At 47.9% G+C, this 20,838-nt stretch overlaps 1 protein-coding gene across 1 annotated transcript; it reads left to right on the top strand.

Moving 5' to 3' along the window:
* Positions 1 to 2,768: 2,768 nt before the first annotated feature.
* Positions 2,769 to 20,759, top strand: MSH5 (mutS homolog 5). The gene is made up of 25 exons (XM_081140163.1): positions 2,769 to 2,833; positions 3,225 to 3,380; positions 3,647 to 3,770; positions 4,216 to 4,296; positions 4,480 to 4,542; positions 5,213 to 5,334; positions 5,521 to 5,630; positions 5,902 to 5,937; positions 6,465 to 6,547; positions 7,262 to 7,307; positions 10,212 to 10,350; positions 10,491 to 10,553; positions 16,117 to 16,245; positions 16,534 to 16,606; positions 16,767 to 16,876; positions 17,117 to 17,197; positions 17,432 to 17,519; positions 17,733 to 17,925; positions 18,035 to 18,161; positions 18,586 to 18,735; positions 19,301 to 19,375; positions 19,576 to 19,719; positions 19,916 to 20,053; positions 20,210 to 20,283; positions 20,507 to 20,759. The coding sequence occupies exons 2-25, from the start codon at positions 3,243 to 3,245 to the stop codon at positions 20,616 to 20,618; spliced, it is 2,499 nt and encodes an 832-aa protein (XP_080996289.1). The 5' UTR covers positions 2,769 to 2,833; positions 3,225 to 3,242; the 3' UTR covers positions 20,619 to 20,759.
* Positions 20,760 to 20,838: the final 79 nt, after the last annotated feature.

The following is a 20,838-nucleotide window of genomic DNA, read 5'->3' on the forward strand; positions in this document are numbered from 1 at the left end:
AGCGGCTGACTCACCGGCCCGCCCCGCCCGGAGCCGGGGAGGGGCCGGAGGGGGCGGGACCCCAGGAGCGGGAGCCGCCCCGAGGGGAGATCCCTAGGCCTCCCTGAGGTCAGGGAGACGGGGAGGGAATCCTGGGACCTCCCTCTCCGCCAGCCTCCGTGAACACAGGGCTTTATTGCTGCCTCAGTTTCCCCGCTTCAGTAGCCGGAGGACTGTCCCACACCACCCCGTGCAGGAAACGTGACACCAACAGCCGGGCACACCGTGAGCGCCCGGAGGGAAGGTGGTCGGCCCTGTACTCCCTTCTCTGAGTTCCTTCCAGATTCCGGGCAAAATTCTGGGATTGGGGGAGGAGAATTGTGAAAGGCGGGGCAGGGATGGGGACCGCCACACCTGCGACGGGGAGGCCGGAGGCTGAGCCGGGGCTCGTCCCCCGGGGGTGCGCGCCCCGCAAGGCGGCGCCGTCGGCTCTAGGCTTCCACCCCGCCCCCTACGGGGCCTCTTCCTGACCCCTTTGCCCTTTTCCTACTGACACGTTGCCTTGGAGATGGGGTGAAAGGGTGGGGTAGTTTTGGCCCTGGAAATCCTGGGGGGAGGGGTAGCTGTTCCTGTCCTGGGTAGAAAGCAAAGATCAGACAGGACAGTTAGTGAGTGGGAATCCTTGGGGTCACAAATAAGGACAGAGGGAGAGTAGCTCTTTCCCTCCCCAGTCACCCGGATTTTGGAGGTCTATCAAACTATGATCTGCTGAAAACAGCTCAGTAATATGTACTCCAAACTGGATACTTTCCATCCTCTACACCTTGAGTCTCCCATCCAACCATCCATTCTCTTTCCTCCTCATCACCCTCTGTCTAACGAGGGACCTACAGTTCCAGAAAAAACGGAGCAACTTGGGGGAGGAGTGGGGTGGGTGGAGTGACAAGACTCTGCTGGAAACCAGCAGTTAGTGGTTTCCTCTCCTGCTTCCTCTTCTGTGGGTTTTTGTCTCACTGGGGGAAGGCCTATCTCTTTCCTCCCCAGAGAGGGGATGGATATATTTGGTATTTGCTCCCTTGAATTGTAATATCCTATAAAGTTGTAGAATGATTCCATAAGTATGGGGAATTTCTTCCATGGTAACCATCACAATCTGCACATAGGACCCCTTCCATCTGAGGGAGGTCAAAGCAGCGCTACTTCCCAGGGCCCTCTTCTGCTCCAGCTTGTCAGTATCCACCAGAGAATCTGCCCCACAAAGATGTCCCCTCTAGGAGAAGCCTCAAGCAAGTGGAGCCAGCCCTGAACTCAAGCAGGTTTGGCAGCTTCTCCCCTGCCTCTCCATTCTTTTCTACAGCTTTATAGCTGGAGCTGCCTTGATCATCTATATTGACTTTGGCTGGCTGGCAAGGTTAGCCACAAGGTATTTTTCCTTAATTTCCAAGGACAGGTGATGCTGCCCTCTCCTGGTACCATCCAGCAATGCCCTAAGATCCTGCATCAGAGGTCTCCATCCCATTGCCCCTGATTTTCTCCTATCTCAGTATCTCCCCGTTCCTTTCTGGGCAGGTTTCTCTTTCCACTCTCCCCTTCCTGGGCTTGGTAAACCAGTCCCTAATCTCTTCTCACCCCAGATTGGAAGGTGTGTCCCACCCAGACACTCCTTAGACACTCCTCACCAGCCTTCTCCAGGTTTCCATAGTTCTATTGCTCAACAATTTGCCAAGGGTAACCATTAACCTTGTCCTTAACTCACTCCCCCACTTTTCTCGCTTGTTTAACAGAGCCAGGTGACCCCACCGTCTTTCCTAAAGTCTTGGGTGGGATCTCCCCAACTCAGGGTCCTCAGGACAAAGCTGGGAGGAAGATGTATTTTAAGGGATCTGTTTTTTAAAAGTATATATTTGCTTATTTCTGTCTCACAATCTTCTTGCTTCTACCCTCACACACACTCAAAAGTTAGCTTCAAGGAGCTCAGACTTAACTATGTTCATTACTCGGAGTCCACCACCTGGCCCGGAGCAGGCACCAGGGCTGCTGTAGGAATGGGTGCCACCCCACTGCCCTTATCCCCAGAAGGGGGGAGATGTCCTTATCGGGTCTGCTCTCCGCGAGAATTTGGTGTCATTCCAACGCTTTCACTTCCCCTTGGGGGGCTGAAATTATAAGGTAGGCCCTGTAGTGCCCTCGTGGGGTGGTCATAAACTGTACCCAGGAAATTGGCAAAGGAGGGCTGCGATACAAGTCTCACTTATTTCTCCTTATTTATTTAAAACACTCACGAAGCTCTTATTACGTTTGCCAGGCACCGCTCTAAGCTCTTTATAAATATTAACTAAGAGAGACAAATATTGACTTAGAGTTGTTGACACCGGTTGAATTACTGTCGCTTATCTCCACTCCCTACGAAATACAATGCGCCTCTGGCCCTTTAAGATCGCCCTCCTCCCAAGACCCCCTGCCCCCCGCGAAGCCCCTGGAACAGTTCCGGACGCTCGGACTCAAGCACGGCTTCCGGCCTCCTCATAGGCTCCGCCTCGTACTTATCAAATCCCGGAAACCCAGAAGGCCAGAGGCTTAGGTGCTAAGCAATGGCAGAGGGCGGGAAGTTTGAACGTTCTGGCACCGCCCCACATGAGAATAGGCCAATCAGCGCCCAGCCCTCTCCGCGACTGCGATCGCCCTCCTCCCTCTAACCCTGTTGGCTCTCTAGGCAGAATCCGGGTCTCTCCGACCAATAGTAGCTAAGGGGGCAGGACATGCGCGCGCGCACCCTGTTCCCGCGCTGGCGCGCTCCTGCCCTCTCGGAGGCTCGTGGCTGTTAGTGACTCGTGTCGCGCTCGTCGAGGTCCAGGTGAGAGAAAAGGCGGGAAAACTCCGCAAGCTGTCCGCAAGTGGGGCGGGGAAGTCGAGAGCGTGGGCCTGCGGTCTTGGGGGCGTGGCTGGCGGGGGCGGGGAGAGGAGACTCGCCCAGCTCGCCCCACAGGGCCCTCACAGCGTCTCCATCCTAGTACAACCTCGGCGCAACACCCAGAAATGTGGGTGGGCGAGGCTTCCACAGACAGTACGTCATCGAGATACTGAGAAGTCACCCCTCGAAATGCCCCACAGATGCTGAAAACAAAATGTGACCTCTCCCTCGCCTCAGCCCGCTCCTAGACTTCCCAGTGCCCTGCACCTGGGCGCGCCGCCCTGCCAGCCGCCTCCCGGTGGGCGCGCGCCTGAGCCGCCTTCCTTTTCCGCAGCCGCAGAGCCTCCTGCCCATGGCTTCGGTGGGAGCGACCGCCGGCGGGATGCCGCAGGGACCGGGACCCGGGGCGGCCGCGGCCAGCTTCCCCAGCCCGGGCCCAGTGCCGGGCCCCGGGGGGGCGGAGGACGACGACGTGGAAGAGCCGGCAGAGGTCTCTGGGGCGGAGAGGCGCGGGGAGCAGGAGTTCGAACGAATCAGGAGAGCCGGGAGTTGACTGGAACGTCCGGGTGTTAGGAGAAAAAGGGGCGGAGGAGGGCTGGGTCACTCACCTCCGCGGACGCCTGTTTCGCGTGTACTGAAAGGGGTGATGATCCTGCCTCGGAGAGTGAGGAGGAAATGATGACAATTAGGTGAGGCGCGGCACAGCCCTGCACTGGCGAGTGGTTCAAGTACTGGTTTCCTTTTCCCTCGAGAAAGACCCATCTGTGTGTGCTGTGGAATTTAGGCTACTTGGGCATTGCCTACTATGACACTAGTGACTCCACCATCCACTTCATGCCGGACGCCCCTGACCACGAGAGCCTCAAACTTCTCCAGAGAGGTGAGGGCAGAACCAGCAATTCCTCTACTCTGGGATCGGAAGTGTCTCCCTCATATGTGCTTACCTGACACAATTAGTTTTATTAGTTGACTTCCAGAGGACAGTCTATTATTCAACGGATATTTATTAGATGTTTACAATGTATCAGGTGCTGGAGGTACAGTCCTGGGCAAATCAGCCATGTCTGTCCTCTTGGGGTTTGTACTCCAGTGACGGTCTCCAGGGCATCCCTCTTCCCTCCCACCATCTCACCAGTCTTACTACCCCTTCCTTTCCTTTCCTGATTCTCATGCCTGACTCCTAACTACGCTCCCAATGTGTTAGGCACTCCCTACTTTTAGAGAGAGGAAATACGTTTTTGAGACGGGGAGGGAGATAAGGCTGTGGGTTTCCTCGTAGGGGATAAAGATGCTTTAACTCATTTGGTCTCTGTTCTCCTTCCAAGTTCTGGATGAGATCAATCCCCGGTCTGTCGTTACCAGTGCCAAACAGGATGAGAATATGACTCGGTTTCTGGGGAAGCTTGGTAAGGACTGAGTAAGATTGAGAGGGAAAATGAGAAAGGACTAAAGTATGGGATATTATAGGAGATTAAAGGGTCTTGGAGGGAGGGAGTCAGGAAGCCAAAACTGGGAGAGAGAGAAGGCGGGGCAGAGGCAGAAAGACTGAAATGTACAGACTAATGGCCCTTTCTTTGCCTCCCTCACAGCCTCCCAGGAACCCAGAGATCCAAAGAGACCTGAAATCATATTTTTGCCAAGTGTGGATTTTGGTATCTCCTTTTGCTTTGCCCATTCCTGCATCCCACTTTCCCATCCCATTCTCCTGACTCCACCCCATCTCAGCCTTATCTCATCCTAAACCTTTGTGTTCTCCAAGCCCCATGGCCAGTCTCCTCAGGATCTCTTTTGTTCTCTACCCTTTAATAACCTGCAGCTTATTATGAAACTGCCACTTAGGCATGTCTAGGAATGAGGGCCTCCCCTGAGAAGAGAGTGGTGACACTTTTTGGAATTGGAATTTTCCCCCTTTAAGCCAAAACTGTTTGTTGGGGGTGGGGTGTGCTGTGTGGGGGAGCCACTGCCTCGGTGACCTTGATGATCCATAAGGCACTTCCATAACCTTCCCAAGTTTGCAAAAAAGACAGGGAATGTTCTATCCTAGTTAGATGTTAGGGCATTAGTGTTATATGATCTTTTTGACCAAAAGTCCCCAATTCTAGACAGATATCTTTCTTAGGCTAAGATCTCAGCCAAACATCTTTATATCATATACAGACTAATGAGAGAGTTAGACCAAGAGTCTGAAAATTTGGTTCTTGTTTCCATTAATTGCCTACATGAACTTGGCAAATCAGATCATTTCTCTTCTATTGACTTTCTTAAAATGGGGTGAAAAATTGGACTATAAGACCTTTCCCTTCCATGTGTTTTCCAAAATAGGTCTGGAGATAAGCAAACAGCGCCTCCTTTCTGGAAACTACTCTTTTATCCCAGACTCCATGACCACCACTGAGAAAATTCTCTTCCTCTCCTCCATTATTCCCTTTGACTGCCTTCTCACGGTGAGATGGGTCCTGGGAAGTAAGGGCTGGGATGCTGCAGGTTGGAGAAAGGCAAAAGCACCCCAGCCCTTGGGTTGAGTCCTGGGTGGTTCTAGCCCAGCCCTGGAAAATTATAGTTTTCCATGGTGTAATCCAGCATCCAGGACATTGGGATTTACCCCAGCTGCACTACTGATTCCCTCCCAGGTTCGAGCACTTGGAGGGCTACTCAAGTTCCTGGGCCGAAGAAGAATCGGGGTTGAACTGGAAGACCATAGCATCAACGTTCCCATCCTGGGGTTTAAGAAATTTGTGTTGTAAGTGATTTACCCTAACCTCAGCCAAAGTAAGGTGGGAGGCCTGAATACTAACACAGGGTGGGGTGGGGGTAGGGGTAGAGAGGTGGGCGGCAATGACCAATCAGGTAAAGTGCTCTAGGATACACAGGAGCACCTGAGGGAATGTGGAGCTCTGGGGAGAAGACTGAGACAGTGTTCTGGGAGGTGGGGCAAAGGGGGTGAAACTTAGAAATGAATTCTGACCCCTCATGCCCCAGCACCTTCTCTTCTGCTTATTTTCTGCCCTCAGGACCCATCTGGTGAGCATAGATCAAGATACTTACAGGTACGCAAGTGAAGGAGGCTGTCGTCTCTGGGGAGGGAGAAGGGTTAAGCGGAGTGCTCTCATAGTCCTAGTGAAGCTCCAGTTTCTTTAATCCCGGGGCTACTAAGGCCAATCTACTTGGCCTGGCTGGGCCTGGCTCAGCGGTTGAGCAGCTACCTAGGAGCCAGGAGATCGGGGTTCGATTCCTGGTCAGGGCACATGCCCAGGTTGCGAGCTGCAGCCGATCAGTGACTCTCAATCATTGATGTTTCTCTCTCTCCCCCTCTCCCTTCCTCTCTCTGAAATGAATAAAGATATATTTAAAGAAAAAAAAGATCAATCTACTTGAAGGAAAAAAGTGGGAGTGAGGGGGAGAGAAGAAAAGCACAAAGGTTTCACTTTTCTGAAGGGAGAAACTGAGGCAGAGAGAAGTTAGGGACAAACCTTACATTGACTTGATCTCAGCAGGATGTTCCCAACCCCTGCCATTTTCTCATTTCCCTTTAAAAATTCTTGTTACCTAGAGCTCCCCCATTTCTCCCTGACAGTGTTCTGCAGATATTTAAGAGTGAGTCTCACCCCTCAGTGTACAAAGTGGCCAGTGGACTGAAGGAGGGGCTCAGTCTCTTTGGTATGTGTGCCCCATCCCTCATACTACAAAAGCCTTCCAGAAAAGCAGCTGCTTCCAAAGACGTGTCCCAGCCCCTCTCTTTGCACGTCACCACTATTGCCAGATACCTCTTGCACTCCAGTCCAGCTTTCTTATCCTCTTTGTACCTGCCCTGAACTTGGGCACCTCCCCTTACCCTGTAGTTGTCTAATGTAATTGGCACATCTCTTACTTTACCAATTCCATGTTCATTCCTTAGGTTTGTATGAATGTCTCTACTAGCTGTGCACCTAGTAGACTTTGGGAGGCCCTATGTATAGAGGAGAGTTAGTAACTGTGAAACTGCCCATGTTTGATTTGCATTGAGTCTTTATCAGTTGTCTCTGACTTTAGGGTGTACTGGGGACATCGCCCCAAGTATCCACCTGATTTCACTATGCACATATTGGTGGGTTGTGTCTAATGCTTACATATATGTACTGGGCTCTTTGTGAGTCTAGCTGTGCCTGCTTTGCATATTTTTTTGGCTGAGTGTTCCAATGAGTGCCCATTCCCTCCCCTAAGCCCATGTTAGGTAATCCCAGCTCAGACTTGTGGCCAGCTGCTGCCTCTGGCTGCCTTTGTGTCCTGTATCTGGAAACGATCCCCAGGCCAGCCTGCCCAACACTGTAACCTCTGACCTGGATGCCTCAGACTCGGCCACACATTCCTTTCCCTTCCCCCACACCCCCACAGGAATTCTCAACAGATGCCGCTGTAAGTGGGGAGAGAAGCTGCTCAGGTGAGTGAGCCTCACACTCATGCTATAAGCTAATGTATGCAGTCTGCAGACATACACACCACCCCATGCAGTAGTAATAAAAACAACTGCCCTTTCTGTGATGCTGGCTAAATGCATTTAATCCTTATAACAACCCCATGTGGTAGCCAGTATTATCCTCATTTTATATTGTGAGCACAGATAAACATATACTCATTGATGATACTCAGACTTACACACATACAAGCAGCAGAAATAATCACAAAACCCTAATGTACACATGGTAATATCTTTAATTATAAAAACCACACTTCAAATTTGAACTATCCTCTGACAACTCAAATTTGTGTGTCTAGTTCAGAGTTCTATGTAGAATGCCAATTACATATCATTGCTACCTGCTGTGTCCACAGGCAGCTTAAACTCCAAGCATCCAAACTGACACCCACTGGACCTGTTCCTCCTCCTGCATTCCCTTTTCTAGTTAATGACATTTTCTTGTTAATGGTGTCAGTACAGCATCTCAAGCTCTGAACCTTGGACTGATGCTTCTCCCTCACCCCCCAAATTCAGTCATTCACTAGGGCCTGTTGGTTCTATCCTCCAATGTCTCTCTCAGCCATCCCCTTCTCCCTCTTTCCACTGCTCTAATTCTGGCTATCGTCATTTCTAACCGGAAGTATTGCGTATGCCTCCAAATTGGTCTCTCTGCCTCTACCCTCTTATTTTTTCCAGTCTATCCCTTATTCTAAAATACCTGTCAATCCAAAACAGAGATCTGAGCATGTCACTCCACTTTTTAAGAAAACTTAGGTAGAAACATAACATAAACCTGAGGAGGATTCCCCATTACCTGTAGGATGAAGATTAGATGTTCAGGATTCCTTCCATTCACCCCAATTTTAATTAACAGGCTTATCTTCCCATTCCCCTCCTAAATCCTTTCTTACCAGATCCATCCTATATTCCAGTCATTTAGGGCCACTTGCCATCATGGAAATATATTGTGCCTGTGTTTATGCTGTTCCCTCTGAAAAGTCCCCTGTTCTTCCTTGTCAAAAGCTTACTTCAGGGTGCAACCCAACTGTTACCTTTTTCATGAAGCTTTTCATAGGCCCTTGTAAGGAGATTGACATTCGCCTTCCTGTGTGCTCACTTAGTGCTGGTTGATATTTTCTAGTTGCACTGTCACATCAATTGGAATTAGTCGTTGGTGAATTTCTTTGCCCTCATAGCTGTGAGCTCTGTGCAGTGGCCATTCCTGTTACCTCAGTGCCTACCACGTGGCCTTGTACTCATTAGCACTTGATGAGTGAGCACAATTCACAGATGCAAGCACACTGGTGACATCATCTCTAAAAACTCTGCAGAAACATTTGCTAGCCTATAGGTGCACAGTCTTTCCCCCACCTCACCTGCCCTGCAATGTGTGCCTTTTGGACATTAATTTAGGATAATTTCCAGGTAATTGGTGGGTGATATAATTGTCCACACATTCTCCAGTGCTTCAGGTACAGATCTCTAATCTCAATCAGGGATGAGAGGGAAGGAATTCTCAGTGGAGAAGAGAACTGACTTAAAGGTGGGGAGAAATGCAGATTCCCCAGATAGGATGCCGCAGGGCATGGAACCATACCCTGAATGATGAACTAAGGGCCCAGCTGGCCTAAAGCTGGACAGTGCACCAGGAAGTTAGTTGAATGTCACAGTATGCTCTAAAGAGCACTGTCCTAGTAGTCTGGAGACCTGAATTTGAGCCCCAGCTTCTTACTAGCAGTATGACTTTGGACAAGTTGCTTATGCTATAAGGGCCTCATTTCCTCTGCTATAAAATGAGGAAATTTGGCTTGATTAAACTCTCCTGGCACTAGCAGTAAAAACCCAGATGTTTTACATGAAAGTTAGCTTGGTGAGGCTCATGTGCTCTCCAAGGTGGGGACAGACATTCACAGACTGTCCTAAACTGTCCTGCATGGAGCAGCCTTTTGTAGCCAAAGAACCGAGGTACCTAAAATCCACCCTCAAATCCAACTGAGTCCTCCACTTTATTCTAACCTGGGGTGTTCTAACACAGGGTAACTGGCATAGACTACAGTGTGAGATACATATCCTCAGGCCCCAGTGGCTCCACATGTTGGCTCCTATACAAAATGGATGCCTAATGGCTTGCTCTAATGTAGAAAAAACTGCGCTTACAGGTCCTTATAGAATCATACACTTTTCATAACCATAGTGAGATAGGGACACCCAGAACTAGACAAACATAGATGAGACGTTTCGATACACTAAGTTAGTAGTAGTAAATACCTCAGATACACAAAAGGTATAAATACTAGTAAGAATAACATAAACCTCTGCGTTTCTACTGGCCAACTTAAAAATTAGACAGTATTATTGAAGCCCCTTAAATATCCCTCTCCAATCTTTTCTCTGCAGAGATGACCATTATCATGAATTGAGGACTTAAATCATTCCACATGGGACAATTATATACTTAAAACAGGAAGTACAGGGAAGACAAATGTCTGTGCTATTATACCAGAGACGCTTTCACAGCTAATTCAGATATACAACCTCAGTCTGACTCACCCTCTCCTATTCAGCCACCGAGAGAGCTAGAGTGTTGTCATACAAAAGCCTCAACATACTGTTCTCCTAAAATATTGACAAACTCTATCACATGGAATGACACATGTCATCTCCATCAAAACCGTGATACACAGACACAGTTGTGCTCATATCCAGAGAGATTCAGTAGATATATGTGGACACCCCTGCATAGATAGGACACTGTACTTGCCAGTACAGATACATATTGCCACAATCTCCAGGGACCTGCAAACATGCATTTTCACAAATTGAGATCAAGACAATGATGAGAACAGATGTAATTTCAGGTCTCCTCACCCCAACCTTCACTTCCAGGCTGTGGTTCACACGTCCAACTCATGACCTGGGGGAACTAAATTCTCGCCTGGATGTCATTCAGTTTTTCCTGCTACCCCAGAATCTGGAAATGGCTCAGATGCTGCATAGGTTGCTGGGTCACATCAAGAGCGTGCCTGTGAGCCCAGGGTTGGGGGCAGGGAGGTGGGGAAGGAGGTTGAGGGCCAATCTGGGACACTGGGCTTCCTGAGGGGCATTAGGGTGAGAGAGGGAAAACAGTGGCTGTCTCCCTGTCCGACTGTCCTTCTCTGACTGTAGCTGATTCTGAAACGCATGAAGTTGTCCCACACCAAGGTCAGTGACTGGCAGGTTCTCTACAAGGTAGGACCTACCTTCTTGAATCCTAGAAGTTCAGGTTAAGCCCCTCAGCATGTGTTCTAGACCCTCTGTATTGTGGTTACCCTGTTCAGCTTTATCCTGAAACTTTTTTAAAGCTTGTGTTGTGGATAGTGTCCAAAATGTTTATTTTTTGTATTTAATCCTTACTAGAGGATATTATTTTTCCTGATTTTAGAGAGTGGAAAGGGGAGAAAGAGGGAGAGAGAAACATTGATGTATGAGGGAAACATTGATTGGTTGCCTCCTGTACATGCCCCCACCTGGGATCCAACCCACAACCAGGAATGTGTGCCCTGACCTGGAGTCGAACCAGCAACCTTTTGGTGTGCAGGATGATGCTCCAACCGAGCCACACCGGCCAGGGCTGTCGAAAAAATTTTGAGAGAATAATAAAATGAACCCTCATGTATCCACCTTGCAGGTTCAACACTGATTCATGCCAATCTTGTTTCATGTATATCTTCTCCCACTTTCCACTTTCTGGATTATTTTGAAGCAATTCCCAGCCATCATTTTATCCATAAATGTTTAAGTATGATTTCTAAAAGAAATTATTTTTAAAAAAGAATAACTACTGCCATGGCTCATGTGGCTCCATGGTTGGAGTGTCAGCCCACACATAGAAGGGTTGCAGGTTTGATTCCCAATCACAAGGACACCTACCTGGGTTGCAGGTTTGATCCCCAGTTCCAGTTGGGGCACATGTGGGAGGTAACCAATAGATGTGTCTCTCTCCCCCCCATCCCTCCCTTCCACTCTCTCTAAAAATTAATAGAGCCCAGCCGGTGTTGCTCAGTGGTTGAGCACTGACCCATGAACCAAGAGGTCACTCTTTTGATTCCCTGTCATCCCCAGTAGGTGTGCAGGAGGCAGCTAATTGATGTTTCTCTCTCATCGATGTTTCCATCTCTCTACCCTCCCTTCCTCTCGCTCTAAAATAAATAAAAACATTTAAAAAATAAAATTTTTAAAAAAAGATTTTCCTTAAAAGAAAAAAAGTCTATGGAAAAAATATCCTTGGGTGAGGATTAACAACAACAACAAAAATTTTAAAATGAATAACTACCATTATCTTACCTCAAAATTAACATAATTGTTTAATATAATCAACTATATAATGTTTAAATCTCATCTCTTAAGTGTCATGATTTTTTCTCTCTTTTTCTTTATATATATATATACACACACACACATATATATACATACATATATATATATTTTATTTATTTATTTATTTATTTATTTTTGAGAAAGGGAAAGAATTTCAGAGGGAGGGAACAGCCTCAAAGCATTGGTGAGTGCCAGGAGAGACATGTTGTTTCTAGTATCAACAAGCAAGCAGTCTCAATAGCTTGATAATTCATTGGAATGTATAGTGGGAAATACTTCATAGATGATATGGGATTAGATTAGAAATTTGAGGTTGTTGCTGAGTCTAAGTTTTCTCTGATGTACTAAAGTTGACATGATTATTATAGAAGTAAAAGATAAAGAGGATTGAGGTTGTGCAGAATGGAGTTGGGGTTGGGATGTAGGAGTGGAGCAATTAACTAACATTGTGCAAATTATGATGCTGGGAATGGAATGAGTAGTACCTTGTTTAATCCTCACAGCAATACTAGTTACTTTATTTATTTATTTAAAAAATATATATATATTTATTGAATTCAGAGAGAGGAAGGGAGAGAGAGAGAAAGAAACATCAATGATGAGAGAGTCATTCATCAGCTGCCTCCTGCACGCCCCCGACTGGGGATCAAGCCCAAAACCCAGGCATGTGCCCTGACCGGAATGGAACCAAGATCTCTTAGATCCTAGGTTCCATGCTCAACCTCTGAGCCAATGGCCAGGTGATACTAGTTACTTTTAGCTTCCACTCAGTCCACTGCCATCTTTAATCTTCGGTACTAGTTATTTTAAAATGACGAAGACCAGTCTCAGGAAGGTTAAGTAGCTTATCCAAGGTTACACAGTAAGTTAGTGAGAACGAATTCTGTCGCTCCATTATTGGCGCTAGAAGTTCTGCAGAATAGTCAGAACTACAGACTACGCCCCTAACATATCTGCCTAAGTCCTTTGCAACTGTCTTGGAAACCTCCTTTAATGGCTCAGTGGTTGAACGTGGAACCTAGGATCCAGGAGATCATGGTTCGATTCCCCAGCAGGGCACATGCCCAGGTTGAGGGCTTGATCCCCAGTCGGGGGTGTGCAGGAGGCAGCCAATCAATGACTGTCCTCTCATCATTGGTGTTTCTATCTCTCTCTCTCTTCCTTCCTCTCTCTGAAATCAATAAAAAAATTTTTTTTTAAATGTGCTTTAAAATATGCTTGAATTCTCTTTGGACAAAATATATTTTTAATGAGCCCTTAAATATCATGATTTTTTAAATTAGTTTAATTAGGAACCAAATATGTTCAGCATATGGCAATGGGATGATGTCTCTTTAAGTCTCTTATGGGTTCCTCCTTCTCCCTGTGTCCCTCCCCTCCCCTCCCCTCCCCTCCCCTCCCCTCCCCTCCCCTCCCCTCCCCTCCCCTCCCCTCCCCTCCCCTCCCCTCCCCTCCCCTCCCCTTTCATTTTCATCCCCCTTACAAGTTATTTGTTCACGAAGCTGAGTCATTTGTCATATAGAACTTCTCTTAGCCTGGATTTTGCTGATTATATTCCCTAGGTGGTTTTGACATGTTTCTGTCTTTTCTAAAATTTTTGTAAATTGATAGTTGAATCTAAAAAGGCGCTCGATCAGGTTCAAGTTTGATTTTTAAAAAATACTATTTCATAAGTAGAAGAACATAATGTCTAATATATCTATCCCTCTTTTTGCGATGTTAACAGCCTTTTGTGTTCAATACCTACATCCATTACTTTATTAGGGATTGCAAAGTGGCTATTTTAATTCTGCCTTTCTTCCTTTATTTATTAGCCAGAAAATTTTCCTAAAGAAAAACTTCCTGCCTAGCCGGCTTGTCCTAGTGGCTAGAGCATAGGCCCTCTGACTGAAGGTTCCTGGGTTTGATTTCAGCCAAGGGCACATGCCTCGGGGCGTTTGTGGGAGAACCAATCAATGTGTCTTTCTCATATCAATGTTTCTCTCTCTCTCTGTCTCTATCTCTCCCTTCCACTCTCTGAAAAAGCAATGGGGAGAAAAAAAAGAAAAACTTCCTCTGCTCTTTGGTTACCCAGTGATACAATTCATATCACAGAAAATTGCTTGATTTTTTTTCTTAGTAAATTAGTTCCCTAACATCCTCCCAGGTAGCCAATGAATTTTTTGTTGTTGTTATTCTAGTATCATCATGAGCTCATAGATTTACATACGTCTTCCAGTCCACTGCGTTTTTATTCTTTATACATGTTCAAGTTATTCCATCTTTTCCAGTGGGAGCCTCTTGAGGTTGGCTTCTGAGTCCTTTAAACACAACCCTGGTAGACTCTGATAGCTTCCCTGCTCTCTGGTTTGACAAGGTGTACCAGATATATAATTTACATCTGGTTCTAACCTGGAACCGGACATTTCTCCAAGGAACCCTGGTTCCTTTAAGGGAGAAATATTATTTCTGTACCACAATCTGAAGGCTAGAGGGTGCTCATCATGTTTTGCTTACTGCTTCTAGGCCTTTTCTAGGGACAAATCTAGGAACTTTAAAAACAAAACATAAATTAGTACCAACACAACCATTTGGAACCACAGTGTTCTTACCTTGTATATTCCTTTACTGTACTTATCTCTTCAATATTTTCTTCTTCCATTCTGGAAATTCTGGTTCTCAGTAACGCTAGGAATGATAAAATTAGAATATCACTCATTTGCTTTTTTCTACATTACATCCATAACAATCTTACAGCAATACCAGCACTACTACCAACTATATGATTATTGAAAACTTAAGATTTTTAAAATATGTGTTTTTATTGATTTCAGACAGAGGAAGGGAGGGAGACAGAAAAATAGAAACATCAATGATGAGAGAAAATCATGTATCAGATTCATCCTGTACCCCCCCCCCCCGGGGGGATTCAGCCCGCAGCCTGGGCACGTGCCCTGCCTGGGAATCAAATCAAATGTGACCTCCAGCCTGCCGGGCGTGCTTCAGAGGTTGAGCGTCGACCTAGGATCCAGGCGATTGGAGTTCGATTCCCGGTCAGGGCACATGCCCGGTTGCGGGCTCGATCAATGACCCTCTCATCATTGATGTTTCTGTCGCTCTCCCTCTCCTTTCCTCTCTCTGAAATCAATAAAGGTATATTTAAAAATTTAAAAAAATAAAAATAAAAAGGCAACAAATGTGACCTCCAGGTCCATGGGTCGATGCTCAACCACTGAACCACACTGGCCGGGCCTGTTAAGATTTTTTTGAGGGGAGAGGAGGGACAGTTCTTTTTGTACTCACGAGGGATGTACAAATTACTGTGTTTTAGTCACTTGGAATAGTTCCTCTCTGTGTGGTTATGCCACTATATGGACATACATTTATGTTCATTTGTTTCATTCTATTTTTCATTTTTAGGAATTTCTTTTTAAAATTTAATTTAATTATATACTTATGTAAACCCAGTCAAGGGCATGTACCTGGGTTGCAGGTTTAGTCCCCAGCCTCAGTAAGGGCTTGTGCAGGAGGCAACCAATCAATGTGTCTCTCTCACATCAGTGTATTTCTCTTCCCCTTTCTCCCCCTTCCCTCCTTCCCTTCTATTCTCTCCAAAAAGCAATGGAAAAGCCTGGCTAGCATGGCTCAGAAATTGAGCATCGACCTATGATCCAGGAGATCGTGGTTCGATTCCCCAGCAGGGCACATGCCCAGGTTGAGGGCTTGATCCCCAGTAGGGGGTGTGCAGGGGGCAGCCAATCAATGACTGTCATCATTGATGTTTCTCTCTCTCTCCCTTCCTCTTTCTAAAATCAATAAAAATATACTTTTTTAAAAGACATATTTTAAAAAATAAAATAAAGTAAAAAAATAAAAAATATATAAAAAGCAATGGAAATAATATCCTCGAGTAAGGATTAACAAAAACCAAAAAGATATATTTAAAAATAAATTTAAAAATAATTTCAAAAAATTCTCTTCCTCCCTAGGCTGTAAGCTCATATGGACAGGGATCATATCTTGGTTGTCTTTTTTTTTAATATAATATATATTTTTATTGATTTTAGAGAAAGGAAAGGAGAGGGAACAAGAGATAGAAATGTCAATGATGGGAGAGAGTCATTGATGGGCTGCCTCCTGCACACCCCCTACTGGGGATCGAGCCCGAAGCCTGGGCATGTGCCCTCTGGGGAATCAAACCACCATCTACTAGATCATAGGTTGATGCTCAACCCCCAAGCCACGTGGCTGGGCTCTTGGTTGTCTTTTTACCTCAGTGTTTAGTGCAGTGCCTGGCACATTTTTCCCCTCGCTATTTCATTTTGCTTTTGAGATCTTCTCTCTGTCTTTGTTATTGTGTTTTTCCTTGTTGGCCTTTGTTCTCAGTCCATCCCTGTCCCCTCACTCCAGCTGGGGCTGGGTGTGGGCCACCCTCCTCTGTCCATTTCTCCTACAGACTGTGTACAGTGCCCTGGGCCTGAGGGATGCCTGTCGCTCCCTGCCCCAATCCATCCAGCTCTTTCGGGACATTGCCCATGAGTTCTCTGATGACTTGCACCACATTGCCAGCCTCATTGGGAAAGTGGTGAGTGGAAGGAAGAAGGCCAAACCTCTGGGGAACTAGAGGCAAGAGATGTGGTGTGGAAGATGGGAAAGTCCTGGGAGACATTGAGCTCAGTTGAATGACTAAAGAATGGAGTGGTGAAAGGACATTCACCATTCACCATGGAATGGTGGCAGAACATTAGGGATGTGCTTGGAGGGTTAGGGTTAAATCAGGGACTGCAGGGAGAATTGGGGCCCAGGTAGAGGTGAGCAACAGGACTGAGAGATGGTGCTAGCTGATAAGCAACTGGACTTCTTGCCTCCTCAGGTGGACTTTGAGGGTAGTCTTGCTGCAAATCGCTTCACAGTCCTCCCCAACATAGATCCTGAAATTGATGAGAGTGAGTACTGGGTGTGGGGAAGGGCCTGTGAGCCCTGAAACACAAGCCTGCACAGTGATGGGATGCCATCCTTGGTAGGTGACCACTACAACCGGGGATAATCACGGCAACCAGGGCAGGAACCTTACTTTTGATAGCCACATGTCTTCCACCTTCCTAGAAAAACGAAGGCTGGTGGGGCTTCCCAGTTTCCTCACTGAGGTCGCTCGGAAGGAGCTGGAGAATCTGGACTCGCGCATTCCTTCATGCAGTGTCATCTATATCCCTCTGGTGAGGGCAGCAAGCTGGGTGTAACCTCTAGGGGCCTTTGGGGGAGAGAGTAGGCTTATGAAGGACACATTGGTAGATAAGAAAACTTCTGGAGAAGTCTGAAGAACATGAACACCTTGTGGTAGCTCTAGGCCCCTGAGGGAAGTATTGGGGATACAAGGGACTCTGGCTTCCTCTAGGGAGAGAAAGTGCCCAGTACGTACATCACGCTCTGCTGCATCTCCTCTTTAATCTCCCCAGATCGGCTTCCTTCTTTCTGTTCCACGCCTGCCTTCCATGGTGGAGGCCAGTGACTTTGAGATTGAGGGACTGGACTTCATGGTAAGACCCTCGACCTCTGTAGGGAGGTGACAGGAAACCGAATCAGCAGCTGTCAGCGGGCCTTACCCCATCAGCACTACCCAGTATGGGGCCTCTCTTCTGTAGTTTTACTTTGATCTGTATTAGCTCTAAGATGAAGGAGAGATAAGTCGGGGGGCGTTCAGGGGGTTGGAAGTGTGGGAGAGGGTGAGGACCAAGAGGTGCAAAGCCCACAGCTTGAACTCTCCTACCCAGTTTCTCTCGGAGGAGAAGCTGCACTACCGCAGCACTCGAACCAGGGAGCTGGATACGTTGCTGGGGGACCTGCACTGCGACATCCGCGGTGAGGAGGAGCAAAAGGCTGGAAGGGAGAGGACTCCAACGGGCTCCTTTCCTTCCTGCTCTCTCTTTCACTCTGACTCCACATCCTCTCCTCTGAACGTCTCTGGGTGTCTCACTGTATCTTCAAGCTAGTTTCCAAGTCCCTCTGTTGGCTTCTTTGTCTTTCATTCACATTCCCCTGGAGCTGACTCCCAGCTCCACCCTCACCTACCAGCAGACCAGGAGACCCTGCTGATGTACCAGCTGCAGTGTCAGGTGCTGGCGCGGGCGGCTGTCTTGACCCGGGTGTTAGACCTTGCCTCCCGCCTGGACGTCCTGCTGGCTCTTGCCAGTGCTGCCCGGGACTATAGCTACTCAAGGCCCCGTTACTCCCCCCAACTCCTTGGGGTACGAATCCAGAATGGCAGGTGAGAACAGAAGGGGGTGGAGGCATAGGCACGAGGGGCCTGAAGGCCCCATATTCTGGGGGCTTCACCCATCTAGGCGATGTGTGAGGTACCTCTCCACCCACTGCAGACATCCTCTGATGGAACTCTGTGCCCGAACCTTCGTGCCCAACTCCACAGAGTGCAGTGGGGACAAAGGGAGGGTCAAAGTCATCACTGGACCCAACTCCTCAGGGAAGAGCATATACCTCAAACAGGTAGGAGAACCCTGCACACTGGGCCTCTGGCATCTTCTCCATCATCTCATCCCCACCTGCCAGCCAACCCAGGTCCCTGCAGTTCTTCTCCTGCTGTGTTCTGACCCTGCCTGTTATGAAGACATCATAACCGACACCCTGCTCTTCTACCTAATGTTCCATTCTCCACTTGAGAGAGAGCCATGCCCTAATAGAGCTTCCATGGCCTCAGTTCCCTTCCCCCGCCTCTGAATAGGTTCACACCATTCCTCATTGTGCCTCTGCCCACTCCCTGCCCCTCTCTACTGATTCTAAAGTGAATGGAAGGGGCTTTGATCTTCTATTAAACTGTGTCCATGTCTCCTTAATCTATCATTCACTCCTCAGTTTAGCCTCAGCCCCTACCACCAGGCAGGCCCCAGACTCGGTCTCCTTCTCTGCTCAGGTGGGCTTGATCACATTCATGGCCTTGGTGGGCAGCTTTGTGCCAGCAGAGGAAGCTGAAATTGGGGCAGTAGACGCCATCTTCACCCGTATTCATAGCTGTGAATCCATCTCTCTTGGCCTCTCCACTTTCATGATCGACCTCAACCAGGTCAAAGGGAACAGAGAGGTGGGATTGGGGGGGGGATGGGGAAGGAACTGTACCCTTGAAAAATTATCAGAACAGAAAAAACATTCCTTCTGCTGCCTGCCCTCTACACTAGGGAACCTCTTCTTTATTTTTTATTAATCTTCACCAGAGAATATTTTTCCATTGATTTTTAGAGGGGGGGAGAGAAACATCAATGTGAGAGAGACACATCAATTGGTTGCCTCCTGCACGCCCCCCCCCCCCCAACCAGGGCTGGGAATTGAACCTGCAACCCAGGTACGTGCCCTTAACTGGGAATTGTACCCACGACCCTTTGGTGCGTGTCTGACTCTTTAACCACTGACCCACACCAGCCAGGGCTAGGGAACCTCTTTTGAACCCTTGCTTTGTATGAGGCACTGTAGGCAATGAAAGGGTGAACAAAACATGTACCTCGCCATTAAAGAATTTGCAGTCCAGTAGGGTGCACACATATACAAGCAGCTTTATTCACAGGCAGACTGGTCAGTATGTTACAGGTCTCGGGTGCTAATGAAACTCTCCTTTGTCCACCTGGTACCAGCAGGTGGCAAAAGCAGTGAACAATGCCACAGAACAGTCTCTGGTCCTTATTGATGAATTCGGAAAGGGAACCAACACGGTGAGGGGAAAAACTGATGAGGAACTAAGGAGAAAATGCAGGAGGGCAAAGGAGCATGAGGGGAGGCTGGGCCTCAGGGAAAGAATAGGGGTGTGTGGGTGGAAAAGAAACAGAAAAGCACAAGATGGGAAGGCCAGGGCAGGTGGAGGGGTGCACATGGGGCACCCATGGTCTGCACACTTACCCTGTCCTCTGCACAGGTAGATGGGCTCGCACTTCTGGCTGCTGTGCTCCGACACTGGCTGGCACTTGGACCCACGTGCCCCCACATCTTTGTGGCCACCAACTTTCTGAGCCTCGTTCAGCTACAGTTGTTGCCACAGGCGCCCCTTGTGCAGTATTTGGTGAGGAAACTAATCTAGCCCCCTACGGGTCCCTAAGCCAAGCGTTTTGCAGAGTTGGAGACTGGCTCCTTCATCAGAACGGGCTCCCTGAACACAGGGGCCATGCCCCTTCCTTTCCTCACTCCCCCAGGGATTGGCCATGGGTTTCAGAGCTGGAAGCTGAGTGATGACACACTGTCCTCTTTTATTTTTTAAGACCATGGAGACCTGTAAAGATGGGAATGACCTTGTCTTCTTCTATCGGGTTTGTGAAGGTGTTGCCAATGCCAGCCATGCCTTTCACACAGCTGCCCAAGCCAGGCTTCCTGACAAGCTCATAGCGCGTGGCAAGGAGGTGATGAGACCAGATGCCAACCCTGTCCATCTGGGCTCCCTTCCACTGTCCCTTCTCTTCTCAGGGGCCTGGGTTTCTGGAGCCATGGGATTTCTGACCCTTATTTCCTCTTTTCTTATCCAGTTCCCCCACCCCTTCCCGCGTTTTTGTTCCTAGGTCTCAGACTTGATCCGCAGTGGAAAACCCATCCAGCCTGTCAAGGAGTTGCTAAAGGAGCAGCAAATGGAAAAGTGAGTGTATGACCCAGGATCCTTGTTTCCTGTGGCAGCATCTTCTGCAGCTCTTCTCCCTTTTCTGGGACTCAGAAAGCCTCTTTGCCTTTCAGTGACCCACTATTTCTTTCTGAAATCCCTAAATTTTCAAGGTCCTGGGTTTCCTGTGCCACAGTCTCTCCCCTCTGCTCAGGACTCAGTAATCCATTCTCTCATACACTGCACTGTTTTCTGTCCTCAGTTGCCAGACATTAGTAGATAAATTTCTGAAACTGGATTTGGAAGATCCCAATGTGGACCTGGACATTTTCATGAGTCAGGAAGTGCTCCCTGCGGCCACCACCATCCTCTGAGAGTCCTTCCTCAGCCCTCCTCCACTTCCCATACCCCAGTGGGCTGCCATGCCCTTTTCGTTTCTTTATCTTCTTCAGACCCAGAGTTCACAGTTTCCCTGGAAATTTTGTTTCATCTTAGGAATAAAGTTTATTTTGGAGAAAGTTATTGCTTCCTTAGACCAGCCAAAACAAAGCAAGAAAGTAGAAAAAAGATGGAACACCAAGCAGGAGTCCCCAG

Source organism: Miniopterus schreibersii (assembly GCF_964146895.1).
Source record: "Miniopterus schreibersii genome assembly, chromosome: 6".
Taxonomy (NCBI): Eukaryota; Metazoa; Chordata; class Mammalia; order Chiroptera; family Miniopteridae; genus Miniopterus; species Miniopterus schreibersii.